Source organism: Ranitomeya imitator, chromosome 5, assembly GCF_032444005.1.
Source record: "Ranitomeya imitator isolate aRanImi1 chromosome 5, aRanImi1.pri, whole genome shotgun sequence".
NCBI classification, from domain to species: Eukaryota; Metazoa; Chordata; class Amphibia; order Anura; family Dendrobatidae; genus Ranitomeya; species Ranitomeya imitator.
This window is the reverse complement of record NC_091286.1, coordinates 580,490,305-580,517,051: the sequence shown is the minus strand read 5'-3', so window position 1 is coordinate 580,517,051 and position 26,747 is coordinate 580,490,305. Positions and strand designations below refer to the sequence as shown.

The 26,747-nt window shown below is 47.1% G+C and overlaps 1 protein-coding gene across 1 annotated transcript; it reads right to left on the bottom strand.

The window, feature by feature from the left end:
• Positions 1-237: 237 nt before the first annotated feature.
• RNF7 (ring finger protein 7) lies at positions 238-26,747 on the bottom strand. The gene is made up of 3 exons (XM_069727872.1): positions 26,558-26,747; positions 5,394-5,441; positions 238-530 (listed from the first exon to the last, which is right to left on the bottom strand). Exons 1-3 carry the CDS (start codon positions 26,736-26,738, stop codon positions 412-414), a joined length of 348 nt encoding a protein of 115 aa, XP_069583973.1. The 5' UTR covers positions 26,739-26,747; the 3' UTR covers positions 238-411.

Here is a 26,747-nt window from a genome sequence, read left to right as displayed (position 1 = left end):
TGAAGCACAGATGAAACGTGGAAGGCTTCTAATTTGCATCCATGTCTTGCGGATCTGTTGCATAGTGATAAATTTAAGTGAAGACATGTGACCTTCCAGTCTTATAGAACAGCATGTTTAGTGACCTCAAAAATGGCAGTGAAAACTGATAAGTGTATATTTAAATAAATAAATAAAAAAAAAAAAAAAAAAAATGAATGAACATTGTACACTCCATAATTCCAAAAAAGGCAGCACAACAGGTAAGGTAACTTTAATGAACGAGGGGTACACAGGATCCCCTGCAAATACACTAGGATATTCCACTTGCTTCCATCAGTTAGTGTCTTGTTGGATATCACCAGTCATTCACGTGGAGCAGCGAGATCTGGGCGTCAGAAATGTATAGAAGATTGCCACGTCTGGCAGACACTATTTTCCTATTCTTTGTACCACCCAGTCCTGTTGGCACAATGGGCACCGGTTGTTCTGCTTCACCCACAGGGACATGCAGCAGTTGTGGAACGAGTGATTACATTCTCCCCATACCACTGTAAGAGAACAGAGCACAGTGTGAATGAGCACGTCATTACCGACCACACACGGCGTGGGGCCTGGAGGATGGGTTTACACTTACTATCCCTTTATGGATTTGGGGGGGGAGACCGGGGAATCGTATTGCTCTTTTATTACAAGCCACAAGCAGGAGAAGCAGAGTGACACTGCGGATCTGTAATGAACGAGTCTGTATCCAGGGAAATAATCTCCAACTCCAAGGAAGGAAAAAGGATGAAGAAACTAATGAGTTGTAGGGGCAGGGGGATACGACACCTCCTGCTCACAGTCTACATCTGATTCCTGACCTGGAGATGTGCGCTCCATTTATGACTAGAAGTGTGGGATCTAGCAATGTACACAGTATGCTCTTTTAAGAGACTTACCCACCAATGATAATACCTTCTTAAGAGACCAAAGAGATTAAAGTAAAGACCCTGCTAATCCTGGCAGTGCCTGACCCTACTAACCTGACCACGCTTCTCACAGCAAAACGGCCATAGCTACATCAAAAGGCAGAGAAGCGTCACAATGATCTAAATCTAGCGGTTGGAGCTGAGGAAGAGATTTGAGGTGCCCTGGTCTGGGGTCCTGTCCTGCCCTCCGTGGCATCTGGACCTGAGCGGTCTTAAGGTCTGCAGGTGGTATTCTTGACGGTTCGAGCCTACTAGGCTGCCAGGCAAGATAAGCCTGGGCGTTGGACCACGGAGGTCATCAATTCTGTGGATGGCATCTTTGGCCCGGCCGGGCAGCAAGCACAAGAGGCGCCAATGACCCCAGGTTGAGAACTGAAGACTTTGGTCCAGATGCCACAGAGGACAAGACTGGACCCCAGACCAGGGCAGCTCAAATCTATTTGCTCAATTCTAACCACTAGATCTAGATCAGAGCACATCCTGCCAAAAATTTTGTGCCACTTTTCTATGCCTTTTGTTCTAGCTATGGCCATATGGGAGTGCAAACCTTTTTGCTCAACTCTGCAAGCTATGTTTTGTTAGTTAAAGAAGTTCTCTGTGCAGGACCGGCTCCAGGTTGTCGGGGGCCCCGGGCGAAAGAGTCTCAGTGGGCCCCCACCTTTAACACATACCCCGATTTATTATGCACAGATACAGCAGAGAAATATATAGTACAATGCCAGATTTCACTTCTTACATGAGTGACAGCTATTGTAAATTCTACAGTGAATATAAGGACAGGAGGAGTGGTACTGTGCAGTGTATATATACAGGGGGAGAGGTGCTGTGCAGTGTATATATACAGGAGAGGTGCTGTGCAGTGTATACATACAGGAGGAAAGGTGCTGTGCAGTGTATATATACAGGAGAGGTGCTGTGCAGTGTATACATACAGGAGGAAAGGTGCTGTGCAGTGTATATATAGGACAGTAGGAAAGGTGCAGTATATATATATATATATATATATATATATATACATACATACATACATACATACATACACACACACAGGAGAGGTGCTGTGCAGTGTATATATACACAGGAGGAAAGGTGCTGTGCAGTGTATATATACAGGAGGAAAGGTGCTGTTCAGTGTATATATACAGGGGGAGAGGTGCTGTGCAGTGTATATATAGAGGAGGAGTGGTACTGTGCAGTGTATATATACAGGAGGAGCGGTACTGTGCAGTGTATATATACAGGAGAGTTGCTGTGCAGTGTCTTGAGCAGGGCGTTGTTGTATCAGAAAAACTCAAAACAGAAAAGATTTTCTATGAAACAAAGACTTTTCTACATAAACAACGTTGTTTGGTTTTGCGGCCCCGACAGATCTGTGCTACAAAGTAACAGGTGGCTCGGGCATTAATGAGGGACCTGATGCTGAATCCTTTCCACAAACCCTAATGACCCAATTAGTGCCCCGTCATTAGAAGCTCATTAAACACCTCCCTGTCCCGAGCAGTCATGTACAGTATGGGGGGATCCTGCAGCCCACCCCCTGACTGCTCCATACCATACACTGCCCTCTGTCACGCTCACTATTATCCTGTGCATTTCTCGGTCATCGTTACCCCATGTTACCCTTGTCACCCACCACTACAGAGTAGCAGGGCAGCCAATGTCACCCCCTCCCGGACCCTAATGGCAGCAGGAAATGTCTGCTCCTCTATTGGGTTGGAACCTGATTTAATCAAGGAATAATGTGGATTTGTTGCCGGTGGCTGCAGGGGAAGGGTTAAGTGATGCCATGTCCTTGGTGGGAGCAGTGGCAGCTGCTGGGAACTGGACAGACACAACCAATGTTGCTGTGACTGCACAGTGTGACCTGGAGGAGAGAAGCTGAGACTCCGGAGCAGAAATCACCCACATGCCAGCACTGGGCAGAGTCCCTCCAGTCACCAGCCTGGGGCCACGGGGCCCCAACGTACAGCCCACAGCTTAGTTTTATCCATGGCAGCAGCTCCCCTTCCTCCTGGCATCTGGTTAACCCCATTTATGCAGGTCGGATTGTTATCTTTAAGGTTCAGCAATAACCTTCATACAGATGGGAAGGGGTTAAGCTTCTTCCTACCCCACTGGTGCAGGTTCGGTGTGGCATGCATGTATTCTGGGGTTCTGGGTGAGCTGGGCGGCTGCAGGCTGCACCCCACCAGCGGCTCCTCCAGACATCACCCACATTTTTAGGCAGCAGAGACAGCAGCAGCAGACTGAGCCATAAGACCAACTGCAACCACTGCTGGATACCTTTGCACTCACTCAGGCACTGGTAGGAGCTCCTCCAGAATCTGCCTGATAAGTGTCTGTTCAGCAGCACTGCAGCCAGCCAGGGGCCAGAGCAGAGAATGTGCTCTCTCCGCCCAAACAATGTCACACTGGCTGCCTTCTCTTAACCCCTATGTGCCTGCCTGGCTGCACTGACTGAGTGAGAAGATGCTTGTGTCAGAGCTGGCACATAGGGGTTAAGAGAAGACAGCCAGCAGTGACTTTGTGTGTGGAGAGAGCATGTTCTCCTGCTCTGCTCTCCCAGCTGTATCTATGACAGCGTGAGTGGGCCCCCCTCTCTCTCTAGGGCCCCGGCATTTGCCCGGGTGCTGACGCCGGCCCTGTCTGGGTGTCTTTTACATTAATACCTTATATTAAGTCTAGGTCATGAATATCTAATTAAGGAGGTGGGGTGCGACACCCAATACCCCTGCTGATCAGCAGTTCGTGGTGTCAGCCAGAAATGCTCAGCTCTGTCAGCGGCCTCAGCCCAGTACTGCCCCCTACTGATCCATACAGGTGGCTGTGCAGCTCAACAACACGACACTTTAGATTTCCAAAACTCCGAGATAAAGGAACAATTCCCACAGTGTTTTCGGCTTGGAAAAAAAAAAAAAAAAAAAGTCTCGGCCTGCATTGGATGCGCTATATGCCATATACAGGTGCTTGGATGCCCAGCCTGAAATCTGTTCACTGTCTCTTGGAGCAACAGATCCCCCTCACCCAAGGATGAACTCTAAGAATGGATTCAACTGACACCAGGTATATTGTTGACATCTGTACTTAGCACCCCCCAAAATAATTATTGCTTCATATTTGGACACTTACCGTATATACTCGAGTATAAGCCGAGATTTTCAGCCCATTTTTGGGGGCTGAAAGTCCCCCTCTCAGCTTATACTCGAGTCATACCCAGGGGTCGGCAGGGGAGGGGGAGCGGGGGCTCTCTAATTATACTCACCTGCTCCTGGCGCGGTCCCTGCAGGTCCCTGCTTCCTGGCGCTGCACATTCTTCCTGTGCTGAGCGGTCACATGGTACCGCTTATTACAGTAATGAATATGCGGCTCAACCTCCCATAGAGGTGGAGCCACATATTCATTACTGTAATGAGCTGTAACGGTGACCGCTCAGTACAGGAAGAATATGCTGCGCTGGGAGAAGCAGGGACTGCACCGCGCCAGGAGCAGGTAAGTATACGGGGAGGGGGAGCGCAGCGCTGCGCGATATTTACCTCTCCTCGTTACAGTGCGGCTCCGTCATCAGCGTCCTCTGGCTGTGACGCTCAGGTCAGAGGGCGCGATGACGTTGTCAGTGCGCGCCCTCTGCTGAACGTCAGTTCTGAGGACAGAGCCGCACCCGAACGAGGAGCAGGTGAAAGTGCCGTGGTCCTGAGTGACGGAGAGGTGAGTATATGATTTTTTTTTTTTTAGCGCAGCCACAGCATATGGGGCAAGTGACTGTATGGAGCATCTTATGGGGCCATAACGATTGTGCAGCACTATAAGGGGCAAGTGACTGTATGGAGCATCTTATGGGGCCATAACGTTCGTGCAGCATTATATGGGGCAAGTGACTGTATGGATCATCTTATGGGGCCATAACGTTTGTGCAGCACTATAAGGGACAAGTGTCTGTATGGAGCATTTTATGGGGCCATGTGCAGCACTATAAGGGGCAAGTGTCTGTATGGAGCATCTTATGGGGCCATAACGTTTGTGCAGCATTATATTGGGCAAATGTGTCTATGCAGCATCTTATGGGGCCCTTATTACCCTTTATGCAGGATTATATGGGGCATATGTTAATATGGAGCATTTAATGGGGCCCGTCAAACTTTATGGAGCATTATATGTGGCTCCTGATTCAATATGGATATTCAAAAACACAACCTACTGAGGTCTCAATTTTACTTTTATTGGTATCTATTTTTACTTTTGACATTCACCGGTAGCTGCTGCATTTCCCACCCTAGGCTTATACTCTAGTCATTAAGTTTTCCCAGTTTTTTGTGGCAAAATTAGGGGGGGGGGGGGGGGGGTCGGCTTATAGTCGAGTATATATGGTAATTTGACCTAATACAATAACTTGATTAAGAAAAGGGATCCATCACTGATGGAAAGCATAGAAACACAGTAACATACCCACACAGTCCTCCTGCTTGTTCTCAGCTTGGCATCGCAGGCAGGCATCTAGAAATACAGATAAATAGCACTTAATACAGTTAAATAAGCATGTGGCGCAGTGGCACCTGAAAAATTACATTATTAAATGGATTACATTTTGCATAAATAAAATAGTACAGGTGAATATAAGAAAGTATGTCTCAGAGAAATCTGCTCCTGTCTCCACTTATGAGCCACTTCATTCACTCCGTGCCTTCTGATCTCATGAGTCACTTTGATCAAGATTGAGTTGGGCTCGTTTATCAAAGCCAGATGGACCGTGAGGGGTGATTACACCTTCCATTATAATTTATGGAGGGTGTGATGGGAGGAGTGAGGAGCAGAATGTGAGCCAAGGCAGACACAGACAGGCAGGTCATGCTGCAGCTTCAAGTGTCTCAAACTAGTGCTGGCTTTACATCTACACAGCTCACTAATGCTATACATATACCGGTGCTTCTCATAAAATTAGAATATCAAAAAGTTAATTTCAGTTAGGGGTGGAGCCGCATATTCATCACTGTAATAAGCGGTACCACGTGACCGCTCATACAGGAAGAGCTGCGATGCTGAGAGGAAGCATCGGGGGAGCTGGGTAGGTATTTTAATGCCAGCGGGCGGGCGCACAGGGGGAGGGAGGGGGGAGATTACCGGGAACTTTATTTTAACAACAAAAAATAAATAAATAATTTTTCATTCCTTCTCTCCAGCGAACGCTGCTGGGAAGAAGGAATGAATTCTGGATTCAGCACCCAAAGCAGGGGACAGCACTTAACTGTAGCGCTGTCTCCTGCACAGTGCGTGTGGTACCCAGTCGGCACACGGACGGCACACGGCTGCCGCACGTGTGCCACACTGATGTGCCGCGTAAGCACACGGACACAGATAACTCCGGTACTGATTTTTCTGGTCCCGGAATTATCTGGACGTGTGGGACAGGCCTTAGGGAGGGACCACGGCTTCCAGCACTTTTCCCAAAAGGTGAGGTCCGAGGAAGAGATAAGGTCCAATCTATAGTGCTTATACAATGTCGAGGGTTAAGATCAGGTAGCAGCTCTACATATCTGATCAATAGAAGTACCGGCCCTTTCCGCCCAGGTGGCTACTGCTCTCATTGAGTGTGCTCCGATTTCTCCCAGAACTGGTACACCACCTGATGAGTACAACAGGCTGATGGCGCCTCTGATCCATCTTGCTAGGGTGCCTTGAGGCTTTTCCCCCCCCCCCTTATGGTGACCCTGGAAACAGACAAAAAGAGATCCATCCTCCCTACACTCCCTAGTGGCTTCTATGTAGTGGATTAAGCATCTCCTAACATCCAATGTGTGCAAGGACTCCTTGTTTTTGGGGTTAGGACAAAAGGAGGGAAGAGATATCTCTCGTGCTCTGTGAAACAGAGAAGCTACTATTGGGAGGTAGGCCGGATCAGTTTTGAGAACAACCCTATCATCCAGGAATTGAGTGAAAGGGGGTTGGCTGACAAGGCTTGTATGTCACTAACCCTACGCGCAGAGGTGAGGGCGACCAATAAGGATGTTTTAAGAGATAGGATTCTCAAGGAGACATCTGCCAAGGGTTCAAAGGGAGGTTTAGTCAGGGCCGTAAGGGCTAGACTTAAATCCCACTGAGGAGTAATGCATGAGGGTAGAGGCCTTGACCTTCCTGCTGCTCTAATGAACTTGGAAACCCAACGATTCCCTGCCAGATCGCAATTGAATAGTGCCCCCAAAGCGGCTATATGGACTTTTAGGGTACTTGTGGCCAGAACCATCTCTAACCCCTTTTGAAGGAACTCTAGTATGGCTTTTAGGGGATTTTTCCATCTAGCTTGGCGCCTGAGGACTACAGGAATTTTTTTCCATATTTTCCCGTACTGTTTAGTCGTAATTGGTTTCCTACTTTGCAGCAGGGTAGACACCAGCCAAGGTGAAAACCCTCTACTTTCTAACAGCTCCCTTTCAAATTCCAGGCTGTCAAGTGTAAACTTACAACCTGCGGATATTGTACGGGTCCCTGGGAGAGGAGATTTGGAAGGTCTGGGAGTACCCAGGGGTCGGAAACCGACATCCTTCTCATCCAGGAAAACCATGCCCTCTTCGGCCAGAATGGAGCTATCAAGACTACATGAGCTCTGTCTTCCTGTAATTTCCTCAGTATTAGAGTGATTGGGGGAAAAGGCATATGCCAGCTGGTGGTACCAAGGAATCAGGAATGCATCTAGTGATACAGGGTTCCCCAATGGTATTATGGAGCAAAAGTCGTCTACCTTTCTGTTCAGATTGTTCGCAAAGAGGTTTATGTCCAGTACTCCCCACCTTTCTGAGATTTGGTTGAACACTGCCTGGTTCAATTCCCATTCCCCCTGTTTTAGACGGGACCGACTCAAAGTCTGCACTGTAATTGTCCACCCCTTTATGTGAAGGCCTGACAATGACTGCAGGTTGTTCTCAGATATCTGGAAGATTGATTTGGTTATTTCTATCAGAGACGGAACAGGTACCCCCTTGTTGATTTAGGTATGCTACCACTACTCTGTTGTCTGACATAATTCTGACATGATGAGAGTGAAGGGGGATCTAGGAACTCTTAGAGTGCAAACTTGACTGCAAGTATTTCTTTCATGTTGGAAGATACCCCCTTCAGGTTGCCTGACCAGACTCCCCGAGCTATGAGATCGTTCAGATGGGCCCCCCACCCACTGGGGCTTGCGTCTGTAGTCACTACTTTTGAGACCTGAGTTATCTAAGGGACACCTCGGGAAAGATTGTTCCACGACATCCACCAATCTAGCAAGAGAATTGTATTTGGAGATAAAACTGAACCGACCTTCTAAATTTCGTTCTAGAGAAACTGGTTCTGACAAAATTTGAAGATCTCTCGAATGAAGTTGAGCCCATTGGACTGCAGGAATGCAAGCAGTCATGGACCCCAGGAGGGACATAGCTTGACGTAGGGATACGGAGGGGAGATCCTTCTTTCTGGATACTAGTCCCACCATCCTTTGCATTTTTTCCGAGGGAAGACAGCATTCCTGCCTGACAGAGTCCAATGTGATGCTCAGATATTCCTTAACTTGGCACAGTACTAATTTGGACTTAGTTAAGTTCACCAGCCAGCCTAGGCTTTCTAAGGAGTGCATGATCTTTTCTAATTGACTTTCACAATGCTGAGGAGAGTTGCCGATTACTAGGAAATCGTCGAGATATGGCACAATCAGGGTGTCTTGCTCCCTCAGGTGGGCCATTACCTCTGCTACCAGCTTGGTGAAAACTTGCGGTGCTATGGCTAGTCCGAAAGGGAGGGCTGTGAATTGGAAATGACTTATCCCCCTGATGTGGACTGCTATCTTGAGGAATATCTGATGGGTCTCTGTGGATAGGGACGTGGTAATATGCGTCCTTCAAGTCCAGGACTGCCATAAAACAAAGTGGAAACAAAATTTTTAGCAATGTTCTTATTGTTTCCATTTTGAATGGCTGCACATTTAGATATTTGTTTAGACTCTTCAGATTTATGATTGTCCTGTAGGACCAGTCCGGTTTTTTCCTCAGGAAAAGGGGGGAGTAATATCCTTTTTCTTTTTCCTGGGGGGTTGGGGGGGGGACCTCCAGGAGAACCCCTTTGTCTACTAGTCCCATAATCTCTTGCTCTAACGCCAGTTGTTCCTCCACTGACGATCTCAGAGATGTTTTCATGAAGGAGGGATGAGGAAGTTTGTGGAATTTTAGTTTTAGTCCCGACTTTATTATGTCCAATATCCATGGACTGTAGTTAATTTTCTCCCAGGCTGAGAGAAAGAGGGACAGCCTTCCCCCCCACCCGGGGGAAAAATTCATTGGGCGGGCTTTTTGTTGTCAGTGGGGCTCTTATTGAACATGAACCCCTTGTTTTTGCTTTTCTTGTCTTCCCATCTATCCTGATTTTTCCCAGGCTTCCTACGGATGAACCTCTTGCTCCAAAAGGGCCTCCTGTAGGAAGGATAAGTGAGGATAGGGAATGACTTCTTTTTATCCCCCGCTTTATCCAAGATGTCATCTAAAGTGGGGCCAAATAAGAATTCTCCTTCGCAGGGGATGGTACATAGCTTCGATTTTGTTTGAAGGTCCCCTGGCCAACACTTAAGCCAAAGAGCCCGCCTGGCCGCGTTAGAAAAAAAAAAAACGCTGATCTAGCAGCTAGTCTTATTGAGTAAGCGGAAGCATCTGCCAGAAAGCGGCAGCCCCCAACATTACTGGCAAGGTGTTCAGAATAGTGTCGCGCAACAACTTGTTTTTAACCCCTTTACCCCCAAGGGTGGTTTGCACGTTAATGACCGGGCCAATTTTTACAATTCTGACCACTGTCCCTTTATGAGGTTATAACTCTGGAACGCTTCAACGGATCCCAGTGAATCTGACATTGTTTTCTCGTGACATATTGTACTTCATGACAATGGTAAAAATTCTTTGATAGTACCTGCGTTTATTTGTGAAAAAAACGGAAATTTGGCGAAAATTATGAAAATTTCGCAATTTTCCAACTTTGAATTTTTATGCAATTAAATCACAGAGATATGTCACACAAAATACTTAATAAGTAACATTTCCCACATGTCTACTTTACATCAGCACAATTTTGGAACCAAAATTTTTTTTTGTTAGGGAGTTATAAGGGTGAAAAGTTGACCAGCAATTTCTCATTTCTACAACACCATTTTTTTTAGGGACCACATCTCATTTGAAGTCATTTTGAGGGGTCTATATGATAGAAAATACCCAAGTGTGACACCATTCTAAAAACTACACCCCTCAAGGTGCTTAAAACCACATTCAAGAAGTTTATTAACCCTTCTGGTGCTTCACAGGAATTTTTTGAATGTTTAAATAAAAATGAACATTTAACTTTTTTTCACAAAAAATTTAATTCAGCTCCAATTTGTTTTATTTTACCAAGGGTAACAGGAGAAAATGGACCGCAATCATTGTTGTACAATTTGTCCTGAGTACGCCAATACCCCACATGTGGGGGTAAACCACTGTTTGGGCGCATGGCACAGCTCGGAAGCGAAGGAGCGCCATTTGACTTTTCAATGCAAAATTGACTGGAATTGAGATGGGACGCCATGTTTCGTTTGGAGAGCCCCTGATGTGCCTAAACATTGAAACCCCCCACAAGTGACACCATTTTGGAAAGTAGACCCCCTAAGGAACTTATCTAGAGGTGTGGTGAGCTCTTTCACCCACCAAGTGCTTCACAGAAGTTTATAATGTAGAACCGTAAAAATAAAAAATCATATTTTTTCACAAAAATTATCTTTTCGCCCCCAATTTTTTATTTTTCCAAGGGTAAGAGAAGAAATTGGACCCCAATAGTTGTTGTACAATTTGTCCTGAGTAAGCTGATATCCCATATGTGGGGGTAAACCACTGTTTGGGCGGATGGGAGAGCTCGGAAGGGAAGGAGCGCAGTTTGACTTTTCAATGCAAAATTGACAGGAATTGAGATGAGACGCCATGTTGTGTTTGCAGAGCCCCTAATGTACCTAAATAGTAGAAACCACTCACAAGTGACACCATTTTGGAAAGTAGACCCCCTAAGGAACTTATCTAGATGTGTGGTGAGCGCTTTGACCCACCAAGGGCTTCACAGAGGTTTATAATGGAGAGCCGTAAAAATAAAACAAAAATTTTTTCCCACAAAAATTATTTTTTAGCCCCCAGTTTTGTATTTTCCCGAGGGTAACAGGAGAAATTGGACCCAAAAATGTGTTGTCCAATTTGTCCTGAGTGCGCTGATACCCCATATGTGGGGGGAAACCACTGTTTGGGCGCATGGGAGGGCTCGGAAGGGAAGGAGTGCCATTTGAATGCAGACTTAGATGGAATGGTCTGCAGGCGTCACATTGCGTTTGCAGAGCCCCTAATGTACCTAAACAGTAGAAACCCCCCACAAGTGACCCCATATTGGAAACTAGACCCCCCCGGGAACTTATCTAGATGTGTTGTGAGAACTTTGAACCCCAAGTGTTTCACTACAGTTTATAACGCAGAGCCGTAAAAATAAAAAATCTTTTTTTTTTCCACAAAAATTATTTTTTAGCCCCCAGTTTTGTATTTTCCCAAGGGTAACAGGAGAAATTGGACCCCAACAGTTGTTGTCCTATTTGTCCTGAGTACGCTGATACCCCATATGTTGGGGTAAACCCCTGTTTGGGCACACGGGTGAGCTCGGAAGGAAAGAAGCACCGTTTTACTTTTTCAACGCAGAATTGGCTGGAATTGAGATCGGACGCCATGTCGCTTTTGGAGAGCCCCTGATGTGCCTAAACAGTGGAAACCCCCCAATTATAACTGAAACCCTAATCCAAACACTCCCCTAACCCTAATTCCAACGGTAACCCTAACCACACCTCTAACCCTGACACACCCCTAACCCTAATCCCAACCCTATTCCCAACTGTAAATGTAATCTAAACCCTAACTGTAACTTTAGCCCCAACCCTAACTGTAGCCCTAGCCCTAACCCTAGCCCTAACCCTAGCCCCAACCCTAACCCTAGCCCTAACCCTAGCCCTAACCCTAGCCCTAACCCTAACCCTAGCCCTAACCCTAACACTAGCCCTAACCCTAGCCCTAACCCTAGCCCTAACGGGAAAATGGAAATAAATACATTTTTTTATTTTTCCCTAACTAAGGGGGTGATGAAGGGGGGTTTGATTTACTTTTATAGCGGGTTTTTTAGCGGATTTTTATGATTGGCAGCCGTCACACACTGAAAGACGCTTTTTATTGCAAAAAATATTTTTTGCGTTACCACATTTTGAGAGCTATAATTTTTCCATATTTTGGTCCACACAGTCATGTGAGGTCTTGTTTTTTGCGCGACGAGTTGACTTTTTATTGGTAACATTTTCGGGCACGTGACATTTTTTGATCGCTTTTTATTCCGATTTTTGTGAGACAGAATGACCAAAAACCAGCTATTCATGAATTTCTTTTGGGGGAGGCGTTTATACCGTTCCGCGTTTGGTAAAATTGATAAAGCAGTTTTATTCTTCGGGTCAGTACGATTACAGCGACACCTCATTTATATCATTTTTTTATGTTTTGGCGCTTTTATACGATAAAAACTATTTTATAGAAAGAATAATTATTTTGGCATCGCTTTATTCTCAGGACTATAACTTTTTCATTTTTTTGCTGATGATGCTGTATGGTGGCTCGTTTTTTGCGGGACAAGATGACGCTTTCAGCGGTACCATGGTTATTTATATCTGTCTTTTTGATCACGTGTTATTCCACTTTTTGTTCGGCGGTATGATAATAAAGCGTCGTTTTTTGCCTCGTTTTTTTTTTTTTCTTACGGTGTTTACTGAAGGGGTTAACTAGTGTGCCAGTTTTATAGGGTGAGTCGATACGGACGCGGCGATACTAAATATGTGTACTTTTATTGTTTTTTTTATTTAGATGAAGAAATGTATTTATGGGAATATTTTTTTTTTTTTTTTCATTATTTAGGAATATTTTTTTTTAATTTTTTTTTACACATTTGGAAATTTTTTTTTTTACTTTTTTACTTTGTCCCAGGGGGGGGACATCACAGATCAGTGATCTGACAGTTTGCACAGCACTCTGTCAGATCACTGATCTGATAGCAGTGCAGGCTGCTTCACAGTGCCTGCTCTGAGCAGGCTCTGTGAAGCCACCTCCCTCCCTGCAGGACCCGGATCCGCGGCCATCTTGGATCCGGGACCTGGAGCAGGGAGGGAGGGCGGCAAGACCCTCGCAGCAACGCGATTACATCGCGTTGCTGCGGGGGTCTCAGGGAAGCCCGCAGGGAGCCCCCCTCCCTGCGCGGTGCTTCCCTGCACCGCCGGCACATCGCGATCATCTTTGATCGCGGTGTGCCGGGGGTTAATGTGCCGGGGGCGGTCCGTGACCGCTCCTGGCACATAGTGCCGGATGTCAGCTGCGATAGGCAGCTGACACCCGGCCGCGATCGGCGCCGCTCCCCCCGTGAGCGCTGCCGATCGCATATGACGTACTATTGCGTCCTTGGGAAGTAGGGCCCACCCCCCATGGACGCAATAGTACGTCTGATGGCAGAAAGGGGTTAAGCTGAGTTTCAAATTGAACTAGCCAGACCATTAGGGAATGGGATGTGCAGACGGCGGCCACTGCCGGTTTTAGTCCTCCCCCAGCTGCTTCCCATGAGCTTTTTAGGAACGCTTCCGTTTCTTGTCCATGGGATCCTTCAGGACTCCCATGTCCTCAAACAGAAGGGCATGTTTTTTAGATGCCTTTGCGATGGCAACGTCCAATTTGAGAGCTTTTTCCCAAAAGGAGCAAGATTGGTCATCAAAAGGGTATTTTCTTATGGGCTTTTTCCACTCTGTTAATCAAGGCCTGGATTTCATCATTAAGTTGAAGACCCCCGAACAATGTCATGTACTGATTTTTTTGGGTGATGGTCAGATAGCCCCATGGTGTTCCTAACTGCTTTGACGAGGCTATCAGTCTCTTCTAGAGGAAAGCAGCTATGACCCCCAGTGGAAGATGAAGTTGAAGAGTTAGAGGTGTCCGAGTCCCCCTCTTCACTATTCGTGTCACTGATCTCAGATGTTGGAGATCTGTGCCTGGTATTCGCTTTCCCCCTCCCCCCCATGTAGGGATCTAAAGGTGTCTTCCACCTGGTTTTTTTATCAGGGTTTTGAGGTCTGATGCAAACCCAGGAAGCCCTTCACACACTGTCTACTGTACACATGAGCTGCAAAGTCGTAGTTACTCACCGATAACGGTGTTTCTCGGAGCCCATGACAGCACTACGGAGAGAGGGGATCCGCCCTTCAGGGACAGGAAACCTACAGATAAAAGGGCGGTACCTCTCCCTCGCATCAGTTTGTTTACAGAGCATCGGAGGACTTCCAGGTTAGTTTACAACAGAGAAAAAATCATATTACAACATTTCTTAAAAGAGGAACCCCGTGCCTATACTCATACTATATACATTATATGTAATTAAAGGTGCTCACCGCACTCGTGATGGGAGGGAATAAGCGAGTGCTGTCATGGGCTCCGAGAAACACAGTTATCGGTGAGTAACTACGACTTTCTCGGTCTCCCATGACAGCACTACGGAGAGAATTGCAGAGATTAAGCTTAGGGAGGGACCACCGCCTCAAGAACCCTTCGTCCGAAGGTTAAGTCAGACACAGAGGCTAGATTTAATCTATAGTGTCTAAAAAAGGTCGATGGTGATGACCAGGTGACCTCTCAGCCCATGAGGTAGCTACTGCTCTTGTGGAATGTGCTCTTATACCATCTGGGATCTCATTCCCCGAAGATGAATATGCCAAGACTATCGCCTCCTTTATCCACCTCGCCAAAGTACCCTTGGATGCCCGAAAACCTTTTCTGGGACCCTGGAAACAGACAAACAGAGAGCCTTCCTTCCTATACTCTCTGGTGGAATCTAAGTATTGGATTAGGCACCTTCTGACGTCTAGATTATGGAAGTTCTGCTCTTTCTAATTTTTTGGGTTTGGACAAAAGGATGGCAGGGAGACTTCTTGTGACCTATGGAATTTTGATGCCACTTTTGGCAAATAGGCCGGGTCAGGTCTAAGAGTGACTATCATCTAATATTTTAGTGAAGGGTGGATTAGAGGATAAGGCTTGAATGTCACTTATTCTGCGTGCGGATGTTAACGCTACCAAGAGAATGGTTTTAAGTGATAAAAGTTTTAATGGGAATCGTTTCTATGGGTTCGAATGGAGGACCCGTTAACGCCGAGAGGACTAAATTTAAGTCCCATGAGGGCACTTTCTGATAGACTAATGGCTTTGATCTTGTCACCGCCTTAACAAATCTAATTATCCATGGGTTGGCCGCAATATTATGGTTATAGAGTGCTCCTAGAGCTGCTATTTGTACTTTAAGAGTACTAACCGACAACCCCTGTTCCAGACCTTTTTGTAGGAACTCCAGTATTTTAGGAATTGAGGGCCCATCTTGGACTTTTACTTTGGAGACGGACAGAAATTTTTTCCATGTCTTCCCATATATTCTAGTAGTGATGGGTTTTCTACTTTTCAACAACGTGGTGACTAAGTTATCTGAGAAACCCCTTTCTTTTAATAGTCCCCGTTCAAAAACCAGGCTGTCAAATGTAAGTTCGATTCCTGTGGGTGGAAGATCGGCCCTTGATGTAGAAGGTCTGGTATATTCGGCAGGACCCATGGGTCAGAGACCGAAAGCATCCTCAGCCAGGAGAACCACGTCCTTTTTGGCCAGAACGGGGCTATGAGGATCATTTTCGCTTTGTCCTCTCTGACTTTCCGAATGACTGCCGGGATCAGAATAGTTGGAGGAAAAGCATAAGTTAATTTTTGAGTCCACGGAATCATAAAGGCATCTAGAGCCTGTGGATTCCCTACCGGGTTCAGTGAGCAGAATTTGTTCACCTTTTTGTTTTTGTAATTGGCGAATAGATCTATTGTCGGTGCTCCCCACATTTTTGTGATCTGATCGTAGATGGATTGGTTTAGGGACCACTCGCCTTGTTTTAACAGCGATCGACTCAGGTAATCTGCTCTCTCGTTGTTTGAACCCTGAATGTGTAGCGCAGAGAGGGATAGTAGATTTTCTTCCGCAAGGTTGAAAATTTTGGCTGAAGAACTCATGAGTGCCTGAGACCTTGTTCCTCCCTGGTGGTTTATATACGCTACAGTCCCTTTGTTGTCCGAAAAGATTCGGACATGATGTCCCTGAATATAGGTCAGAAAAGAAAGAAGAGCCTGAAGCACTGCCCAAAGTTCTTTTTGGTTTGAGGATGCTGATAGTTCCTGAACTGACCAGGTTCCCTGAGCCACTCTGTCCCCCATGTGAGCCCCCCACCCTGTGGGACTCGCATCGGTTGTTATCACCCAGGATATTTGTGTCACCCAAGGAACTCCCTTTGATAAGTTTTGGCTTTCTGCCCACCAACGAAGGGAATGAATAACTGAGGAATTCAGGGTGATTTGACTTTCCAAATTGTCTTTTAGTATTGACTGCCATTCGAGTACGTGCCACTGAAGTTCTCTTGTGTGGAACTGTGCGAAGGGTATCGCTGGTAGGCATGAGGACAGAGAGCCTAGTAGTGACATTGCTCTCCTCAGAGTCATGGAAGGATGGTGAAAGGTTCGCGCTATCATGGCTAATATGTTGTCTTTTTTGGGGTTTGGAAGTCGGCATTCTTGGTCTCGGGAGTCTAATGTCAGACCTAGGAACTCCTGTACTTGACAGGGTTCCAACTTTGATTTTTTTAAGTTTATGAGCCACCCCAAGTCCGTCAAGATAGTCATTACCCGGTCCCTCTGTTCTTTGCAACTTTGGGCCGAGTTGCTTACGATGAGAAAGTCGTCTAGGTAAGGGACTATTAATATATTTTGTTCCCTTATGTGGGCCATCATTTCCGCTATTACCTTCGTGAATATTCGAGGAGCTATAGAGATTCCGAACGGAAGAGCTCTGTACTGAAAAAAATCTTAATTGTCCTTTTATGGGAACTGCCAATCTCAGGAATTTTTGAGACTGATTGTGGATGGGCACATGATAATATGCATCGGTTAGGTCTATCACGACCATGTAGCAATTCGGAAACAGGATTTTTATGGTGGACTTTGTTTCCATTTTGAATTTGTAATTTTTTACGTATTTGTTCAGGTTTTTTAGATTTATAATGGTCCGAAAGGACCCATCGGGTTTTGGTACTAAAAAAAGAGGGGAGAAAAACCCTTCTTCTACTTCCTGAGGGGGGATTTCTTGAATCACAGATTTTTGCAGTAGGGAAATAATTTCTCTCTCTAAAGCTGCTTGTTCTGCCACTGAAGATCTTATTTTCGTTTCTATGTACTTCCGGGGAGGAAAAGAAATAAAATCTATTTTTAGACCGTACTGTATGATGTTTAGAATCCAGGTGTTGTTGGATATTTTCTTCCAGGCGGGAAGGAATGATGTGAGTCTTCCCCCTACCGTAGGCACAATGTCATTTGGAGGTTTTTTTGTCACGAGAGGTGTTGCCAAAGAGGTAACCTCTATCCCTTCTCCTGCCTTCTTCCCATTTATTCTGCTCCCTGGGGGGTCTGCTGCGGAAAAATCTCCGATTCCGAAAGGACTGCCTGAATGGGGCTGGGCCCAAATTTGGAAACCCCTTTTTGTCTCCTGCTTTTTGGAGGATGTCATCCAGGGACTCTCCAAACAGAAAATTTCCTTCACACGGAATAGAACATAGCTTTAGCTTTGTCTGGAGATCCCCAGGCCAGCTTTTGAGCCATAAGGTTCTTCTGGCTGCGTTGGAGAGAGCAGCGGCCTTAGATGTTAACCGTACGGAGTCTGCCGAGGAGTCCGCCAGGAATGCTGCTGCTGCTGCTCTAATTGCAGGGATAGAATCCAGTAATTTATTCCTGGGTAGCCCGTCTCTAATTTGACTCTCTAATTGATCAATCCACACCATCAGAGATCTGGAGGTGCAGGTAGCCGCAAGAGTAGGCCTCAAGCTACCCCCAGCCGATTCCCATGCCCCTTTAAGAAATGTGTCTGCTTTCTTATCTAAAGGGTCTCTGAGGGTACCCATGTCCTCGAACGGGAGCGCAAATTTTTTCGAGGCTTTTGCCACCGCTACATCCAACTTTGGTGCCTTATCCCAGGAAGTGGATGCGTCATCTTCGAAGGGATACTTCCTTTTAAGCGAGGGCACCGAAGAGTTTCTCCTATCTGGTTTTTCCCATTCTTTTTTAATTAGGGATTGGACATTGGGATTTAGAGGAAAGGTTTTCAGGTTTTTTTTGTCCCAAGCCACCAAACATTACGTCTTGGGCTGTTTTGTCAGGTTTAGGCTCCTCCACCCCCATAGTAGCCCTAACGGCTCTCACTAAGGCATCCACTTCCTCGAGTGGAAAACAATGTCGGCCTGAATCTTCCTCGGAGGAGGATAGGGAGGAGTCAGAATCGTCAGAATCTGCGTCTTCAGATGAGGATCGGACAGAGTGGGATTGTACTGTTTCCTTTACTTTATCTTTTCCTTTTTTGGAGGAAGATACAGCATTCTGAACCTCAGATCTAAATGATACTTTTTAGCTCGGATGCAAATTCGGGAGTCTCCTCACATAGCACACGCTGGATACATGATTTACAAAGCTTTTTGTCCCAGGCTACTGGTAAAGCTTTGTCACAGATGGGGCAGGATTTGTTTTTCCTTTTCTCCAACTTCTTCTTTCCCTATTATGGGAGAAGAGGGAGCCCTATTATAATATATACATTCACGAAGATCAACTCACCATTCGGACGTGCAGGCAGGTACCGGTTCTGGAGGGGGCCCTGGGTCTGGAATGGAAGGTTCCCGAGGAGGTGAATTAGTCTTCGCAGCAGACCTGCTGCGCTGTGTAGAACGACTGCTAGACCCACTCCTGGCGCTCTTAGGGTCTGTTTTCTTATGGTGCTGCTGCCTCGGCTGCAGCTCCTGTGGATCGCTGTCCTCCATGATTTACAGGGAGATGGTGCGACAACTATGTGTGCACCATCTCCCTATTTGTATTTGGCGCCACCTCCGGCGTTCCCCGCACTTCCGGTCCTGCGTGACGTCCTCCAGGGAGAAAGGAAGCTTCCGCGCATGCGCGCGGCGATGACCCGGAAGTCCTGCCGCATTTCCGGAGCGGCGGCCATCTTAGTACACCCGGAGCGTGCGCTTGCTCCGGGTGATCCAGCGCCCCGTCTTCACATCGGAATCGGCGGCGTTCTCCCTCCGCCCACCCTGAAGAACCCCTCGGTTCCAGCGGTGGCGGCTTCGGGAGCCGGACAAGCCGCGGCAGGAGCCTCCTCGCTGCCGGAACTCGACCGCCCGGTCCATCGGTCTTCCTAACAGGTACCACCGAAAAGAGGTTCCCTGTTCAGGGACAGGAAACCAACTGATGCGAGGGAGAGGTACCGCCCTTTTATCTGTAGGTTTCCTGTCCCTGAAGGGCAGATCCCCTCTCTCCGTAGTGCTGTCATGGGAGACCGAGAAAGTCTTTTTTCTCCCAAGTAGAGGGAAGATCCTCTCTACAGAGGGCTCATATTTTGTGTTTAGTTTTCCCTGAGCTCTTCTTCCCCTAAAGAAAAAGACAAATATAGGGCCTCATTAACCACTGGCTTTCATGAAGATCACTCACCACCTGGCAGACCCATTAGTACCGGTTGGGGATGATCTGCATCTGCAGTCGGCTTATCCCTTGCGCTGGACGCTGCGCTGGAGTCTTTACTGTGTTGCGAACCCGAGCGTACTTTACCGGTAACCTCCTGGTGTCCTTTTGCAGCCGTCGTTTCTGCTGCTGCGACGGCAGAGATCTGGCTAGGGGTGATCCCTGTGGGTCCAGGTCGCTCATAATGCCAGGGGAATGCTGGTCGAGCTCCATCAGAAGCATTCAACCTGAGGCTGCCCCCTTTAAATAGCAGCGACTGGATTACCCAGTCCTGCTTTGCGCCCGCGCAGGCGCAATGACTGGTTACCCAGTCATGCATTGTTCCAAATCGCACCCTGCTCTCGCGCAGTGTCGCCAGGAATGCCATTGCAGCGGTACCGGCCACAAGATGGCGCGGCGCATCACTGCTTGTGGATGCTGGTTCCCAGAACCCCCGGCCACCCCAGCCATGGCAGACTAACGCTCAGGGAGGCAGCACATATACTGCCTCCTTCTCCTCAGAGGGACCCCCCCGGGGATGCTGCAGAGTTTCTTACCCGGAGAGGCGGCCGCAATCCTCTCCTTGCCGCCTCTCCTCGCACACCCTAGAGGCTTGCTAAACCCAGTGGTGGCGCCTCGGGTCACCACACCAGCCGAGGCAGGGGGACCCCTGCTGCCTGAACTGGACTGATTGGCCCCGGAATCCCATGACGGACGAGGTAGGCTTCTGTAGGTCTCCCATCAAGGACAGGAAACCAAACTGATGCGGGAGAGGTACCGCCTTTTTATCTGTAGGTTTCCTGTCCTTGGTGGGCGGATCACCTCTCTCCATGGTGCCGTCATGGGGGACAGAGAAATACAGGATACATGTCATGCAATTGCCAGAAACAGTGTTATTCCTCATTTACACACACAGGACAGTTTATTCTGAAAAGTCACGCTTTACAGCTATGCGCACACATTGAGTAAATGGATGCAGACGTTTTGCAGCTGCAAAAAATATGCATTTTTTATGCGTTTGACCGATTTGAGTGAGGTCAACGGTGAAAAAAAAAAAAAAGAAAGAAGAACGGACATGCTGAAGATTTATTTTCTGCACCAAATATTACAAGTCAAAAATACCCATCCCGTGCATGACACGTCAGATTCACTTTGCTGGCATCAGGATTGCCTCATGTTTTGCTACCAAATCTGCAACGTGTGCACAAGTCCTAATACGGAGGTGTTTAAAAAAAAAAAAAAAAAAAACACACACACACACAACTAAAGCTCTCTTTGCGGTAGAGCCAGGCCAGCCTTGCGAGATTACTTTAAAACAGATACAGTAGGGGAAATAAGTATTTGATCCCTTGCTGATTTTGTAACTTTGCCCACTAACAAAGACATGACCAGTCTACAATTTTAAGGGTAGGTTAATTTTAACATTGAGAGATAGAATATCAGAATATCAAAAAAATAAAATCCAGAAAATCACATTGTATAAATTATATACATTTATTTTGCAGTGAGAAATAAGTATTTGATCCCCTACCAACCATTAAGGGTATGTGCACACATAGTTTTGAGCTCTGCGGATTTTTCCACAGCGGATTTGAGAAATCCACAGGTAAAAGGCACTGCGTTTTACCTGCGGATTTTATGCGGTTTTCTTGCGGATTCCACCTGCGGATTCCTATTATGGGGCAGGTGTAAACCGCTGCGGAATCGGCACAAAGAATTGGCATGCTGCAGAATGTTACACGCAGAGGAAGCCGGTCACATTAGGGCCACGTGCACACGTTGTGGAAAGTGTTGCGGATTTTTCCTCACTGATTTTGGTAAATCCGCAGGTAAACCGCACTGTGGATTACCTGCAGAATTACCACTTTTTTTTTGCGGATTCCACCCGCGGTTTTACATCCTGCGGATTCCTATTATTTTTCCGCAGCATGTGCACTGCGGATTTTGTTTTCCATAGGTTTGCATGGTACTGTAAACTCAGAGAAAACTGCTGCGAACCCGCAGCAGCCAATCAGCTGCGGATCCACAGAAAAAAACGCAACGTGTGCACATACCCTAAAGGGGTTTTCCCACAAATGAAAGTTCATTTTAAATATTGACTGTGCCTGACCGTATACGGAGCATACAACGCAGGGGAGGAAGAAAGACAATACTGACATTACAGCAGGGGATCACAGTGGATTCATTTTGTGAGGTAAAATATTTCACTGACTGTTTTTAACCCCTTCCCGACCTATGACGCATACACTGCGTCATGAAAGTCAGTGCCAATCTGACCTATGACGCAGCATATGCGTCATGGTTTGATCGCGTTCCTGCGGGTCGGGTGACCGGGGTCAATGAAATGTCAGCCACCCAACCCGCAGGTACGCGAGGACCTCTAGTTGACCCCAGGGGGGTGGCTTTGACCACCATGTCCACGATCGCTCCTGTGACCTCTGTTTCACCCCCCCCCCCCCCCCGATTGGAGAAAGCATCCATGTGACACTTTCCCTCCAATCAGATGTGGAGGGGCGGAGTGAAACATGTCTGACATCACTCTCCAGCTTCATCCCTTCCGTAGAAGCTGGAGAGTGAGGTTCCTGCCTGCTGCTCCCGCCGCCTGACCGCCGCCGCTTGATCGCCACCGCTGCTGACTCCTGATCGCCGCTGCCTCCCGGTAATCCCCCCACCCGACCTCCACTCCCACCCATGCCCCAGAAATCACCCCCGATGCCCAGTGATCACCCTTCCCTGCTGCAGGCTCCTACATCTCCCTTGCCCCCTCCTTCCCCCCACTCCTGACAGCCCCCGGTTATCAACCGATCCAGTGATCACTCTGATCACCCCCTGCCCCCCCCACCCCTGCTGCTGGCTCCTGCATCTCCCCAGGCCCCTTCGCCTGACAGCTCCCTCCTGCAGTATAAAGTTTCACTAAACCCTCGCACATACACACTTTTTTTTTTTTTTTTTTTTTAAACACACACCAACCTGATGTACACTACTCCACACACCAACCTGATGTACACTACTCCACACACCAACCTGATGTACACTACTCCACACACCAACCTGATGTACACTACTCCACACACCAACCTGATGTACACTACTCCACACACCAACCTGATGTACACTACTCCACACACCAACCTGATGTACACTACTCCACACACCAACCTGATGTACACTACTCCACACACCAACCTGATGTACACTACTCCACACACCAACCTGATGTACACTACTCCACACACCAACCTGATGTACACTACTCCACACACCAACCTGATGTACACTACTCCACACTCGCCAACCTGACCCTACGTCAGGTTGGTGTGTGTGATGTAGTATACACCACACACACACTACAACACATCCACACTATGCATGTCAAAAAGTCAAATGGCGCTTCTTCCCTTCCGAGCCTTACCATGTGCCCAAACAGTGGTTTGTGACCACATATGAGGTATCGGTGTACTCAGGAGAAATTGCCCAACACATTTTAGGATCCATTTTATCCTGTTGCCCATGTGAAAATGAAAAATAAATTGAGGTTAAAAGAATATTTTGTGGAAAAAAAAAAAAAAAGTACTTTCTCATTATTACAGATCAATTTGTGAAGCACCTGGGGGTTCAAAATGCTCATTAAACATCTAGATAGGTTCCTTGAGGGGTCTAGTTTCCAAAATGGGGTCACATGTGGGGGAGCTCCAATGTTTAGGCACACAGGGGGCTCTCCAAACGCGACATGGTGCCCGCTGATGATTGGAGCTAATTTTTCATTCAAAAAGTCAAACGGCGCTCCTTCCCTTCCGAGCCCTGTCGTACGCCCAAACAGTGGTTCCCCCCCACATATTGGGTATCAGCGTACTCAGGAGAAATTGGCCAACTTTCGTGGTTCAGTTTCTCCTTTAACCATTGGGAAAATAAAAAGATTGTTGCTAAAAGATCATTTTTGTGACTAAAAAGTTGAATGTTCATTTTTTCCTTCCATGTTGCTTCTGCTGCTGTGAAGCACCTGAAGGGTTAATAAACTTCTTAAAGTGGTTTTGAGCACCTTCAGGGGTGCAGTTTTTAGAATGTTGTCACTTTTGGGTATTTTTAGCCATATAGACCCCCCCAAACTGACTTCAAATGTGAGGTGGTCCCTAAAAAAATTGTTTTTGTAAATTTTGTTGTAAAAATGAGAAATCACTGGTCAAATTTTAACCCTTATAACTTCCTAGCAAAAAAAAAAAAAAAATGTTTCCAAAATTGTGCTGATGTAAAGTAGACATGTGGGAAATGTTATTTATTAACTATTTTGTGTCACATAACTCTCTGGTTTAACAGAATAAAAAATTCAAAATTTGAAAATTGCGAAGTTTTCAAAATTTTCGCCAAATTTCCAGATTTTTCACAAATAAACGCAAATTTTATCGACCTAAATTTACCACTAACATGAAGCCCAATATGACACGAAAAAAAAAAGTCTCAGAATCGCTAGGATCCGTTGAAGCGTTCCTGCGTTATTACCTCATAAAGGGACACTGGTCAGAATTGTAAAAAATGGCCAGGTCATTAAGTTCAAAATAGGCTGGGTCACGAAGGGGTTAAAACATTTTTTTCTCACAAAATTAATCCTCTGCGATCTCCTGCTGTAATGTCAGTATTGTCTTTTGCTTCCTCCCCTGCCCAGGAGCTCATGTATGCTCTGTACACGGTCACAGGCAATTTTTAAAATGAAATTTTGTTTGTTGGAAAAAACCTTTTAAAAAGCAAATATTAACGCCAACATGGCTCCTCATAAAAAGTACGCCAATGACAATGAAAGTACAGCAGCAAAGGCACAATGTCGAAAACAACAAAGGGCAAATGAGACTCTTGAAGAGCAACAGGATCGCTGGGACAAAAACAATGCATGTAAGCGTAGGCGTCAAGCACATGAGTCCCCTGATGCAAAAGTCATTAAATTATCACAGGATGCTATTAGGCAACAATAGCGCCGCATGTCTACCCCCATCGTGACATTACCGCTCACCCGATGCGATAGTATAAGGCCTCCATCTAGTTTTTAATAAGCGGTGAATGACAAAGTTGCTTATTTTCAAAATCATTTTCAATTCTACCCATTTAAGAACTTGACACAAAGCCTTTGAAGGGAATCGGTCATGGAAAGAAAAAAAAAAAAAAGGTATTAACCTGCAGATAGAGTGTTAATCAGCAAGTTAACAGTGTTCTGAAGCTACCTAGCTGCTGCACTGAAAGCTCAGATACTGGGAGGAAATTACCTCGATTCCTCCCTGCAGCATCCGGCTTTCAGTCACCGACTAGTATACAGTAAGAGGCAGCTGTAACTACACCCCAGCACTGACTGACAGCCGGCTCATCAGTGCAGTGCTGTCGGTCAGTGATTAGTTACAGCCGCTGCTCTATGTACTGGGAAGTGACTGAAGCCACGGATCTGTGACTGAACGCTCAAGGGAGAGATAAAGTTCATTTCCTCCTGGCAGCGGGGCCCCCACCCCACATGACAGTCTAATTCCCCCCCAACCCACATGACAGGCTCCTTTTAAGGCCAGGGTCACACTGGACCATAATACGGCTGAGTGCAGTGTGGTATAAGGAGGAGAAAAAATAAATAAATAAATAATCGCATTGCACTCGGACCAATGTTAAGCTATGGGGCAGCTCCCACCAGCCGACTTTGTCGGCCGTTTTCCTCAGTCCGAGACAATCACAGCATGCTGCGATTGTCTCGGCCTGAGGAAAACTCTCGGCTCACTCGCACTCATACTTCTATGGGTGCGAGTGAGACAACGCACACCACTCGGATATCATCCGAGTGATGTGCGTTATAAGCGGACCCCAGCAATGGAGGAGATGGAGAAATTAGTTTCTCCGCCTCCTCCGATCCTCCCTGTGCGAGAGAATCGGAGCACAGACGCATGACACGCATGGCGAGCAGGAGCTGAGTGTCATTAGCATATCGTATCTGATGATCTCGCATCCGATGCAATACGCCAGTGGGACCCCGGCCTCAGAGGTATTATCCATTACTCGGACAGCCCCTTCACAATTGCTACAGAATCCCCCATGTTAAGTTATAACAGCCCGTCCTCCCCTTGTTCCAGCTCCGTCAGGTCTCACATGACGTTGTTCTGTCACGTAAGCCCTGCAGCCAATCACTCACTCTTCCTTTGGATGATATTAACACCGGGAAGAAGTGATGGGCGCTGCTCTCTGACGTCTGCTGAAGGCAGAGTGTGACGGGCCGCCGACTGCCGTACACGTGAGCCCGGATGCACAGCTTTCAGGAGGGAATAAGGAATACGGCAACTGAGAAGGCGCTGTCTGACTAGTGGACGACCCCTTTAAGGCTCCAAGTAGCACTTCAGAAGTGCTCGGTTATACAGCCGCCGCTCACAGGTCCCGGGCAGTGTATTTTAGGAATAAGATCCGTTGTATCAGGTGCGGGAGAGAAGCAGAAGGGGCCAATGGTTATAGCGAGGTCTGTTATTTAGGGGGAAAAAAAAAACCTTCATGAAATCCAATTTTTTCTTTTTTAAACAAACTAGACCCCATAATAATGGCGGGACCCTTCTGCTTCCATTTCCACAACGGATCACTTATTCCTAATGGACGGTCCGAGGTGGCGTGACCAGATAGTGGGGGGGGGATAATGGGGCTGAACCCTCGTGATCAGTGGGGGGGAAAGGGGGGGTCACTGATCAGGGTCTGTGCCCCCCATACTATGGACCAGTAAGGAGCAGCACACATATGATAATGTGGGGGGCTGGTATGAGGAGGGGCACAGGTGGGCACCATGGCCTGGCACTGTGCTCAGAGCTGCATTACCAGGGATGACATGGCAGATCCGCACCGTGTGACCTGTGCCCACAAAGCACATGTGTCCCAGGGCCGGCAGCACAGGCGCACATCTGCCGCATCACACCCGACACCCCACCGCCGCGTTACCGCAGGGCCGGATCCCCTGGCGCTCACCCATGACCTGCACCCTGCAGATGGCGCACGTGTCGCACTCCACGTCCCAGCTCCACATCGCCACCGCGTTCCATTTCTTCAGAGAAAACATCTTGACACTCGGCCGGGTGAGCTCCGCCCGCCGATCGGCCATACCGGTAAGAGGCGTAGAGGGATCTGCCCTATTGAACGGCGAGGTCATAGATGATGA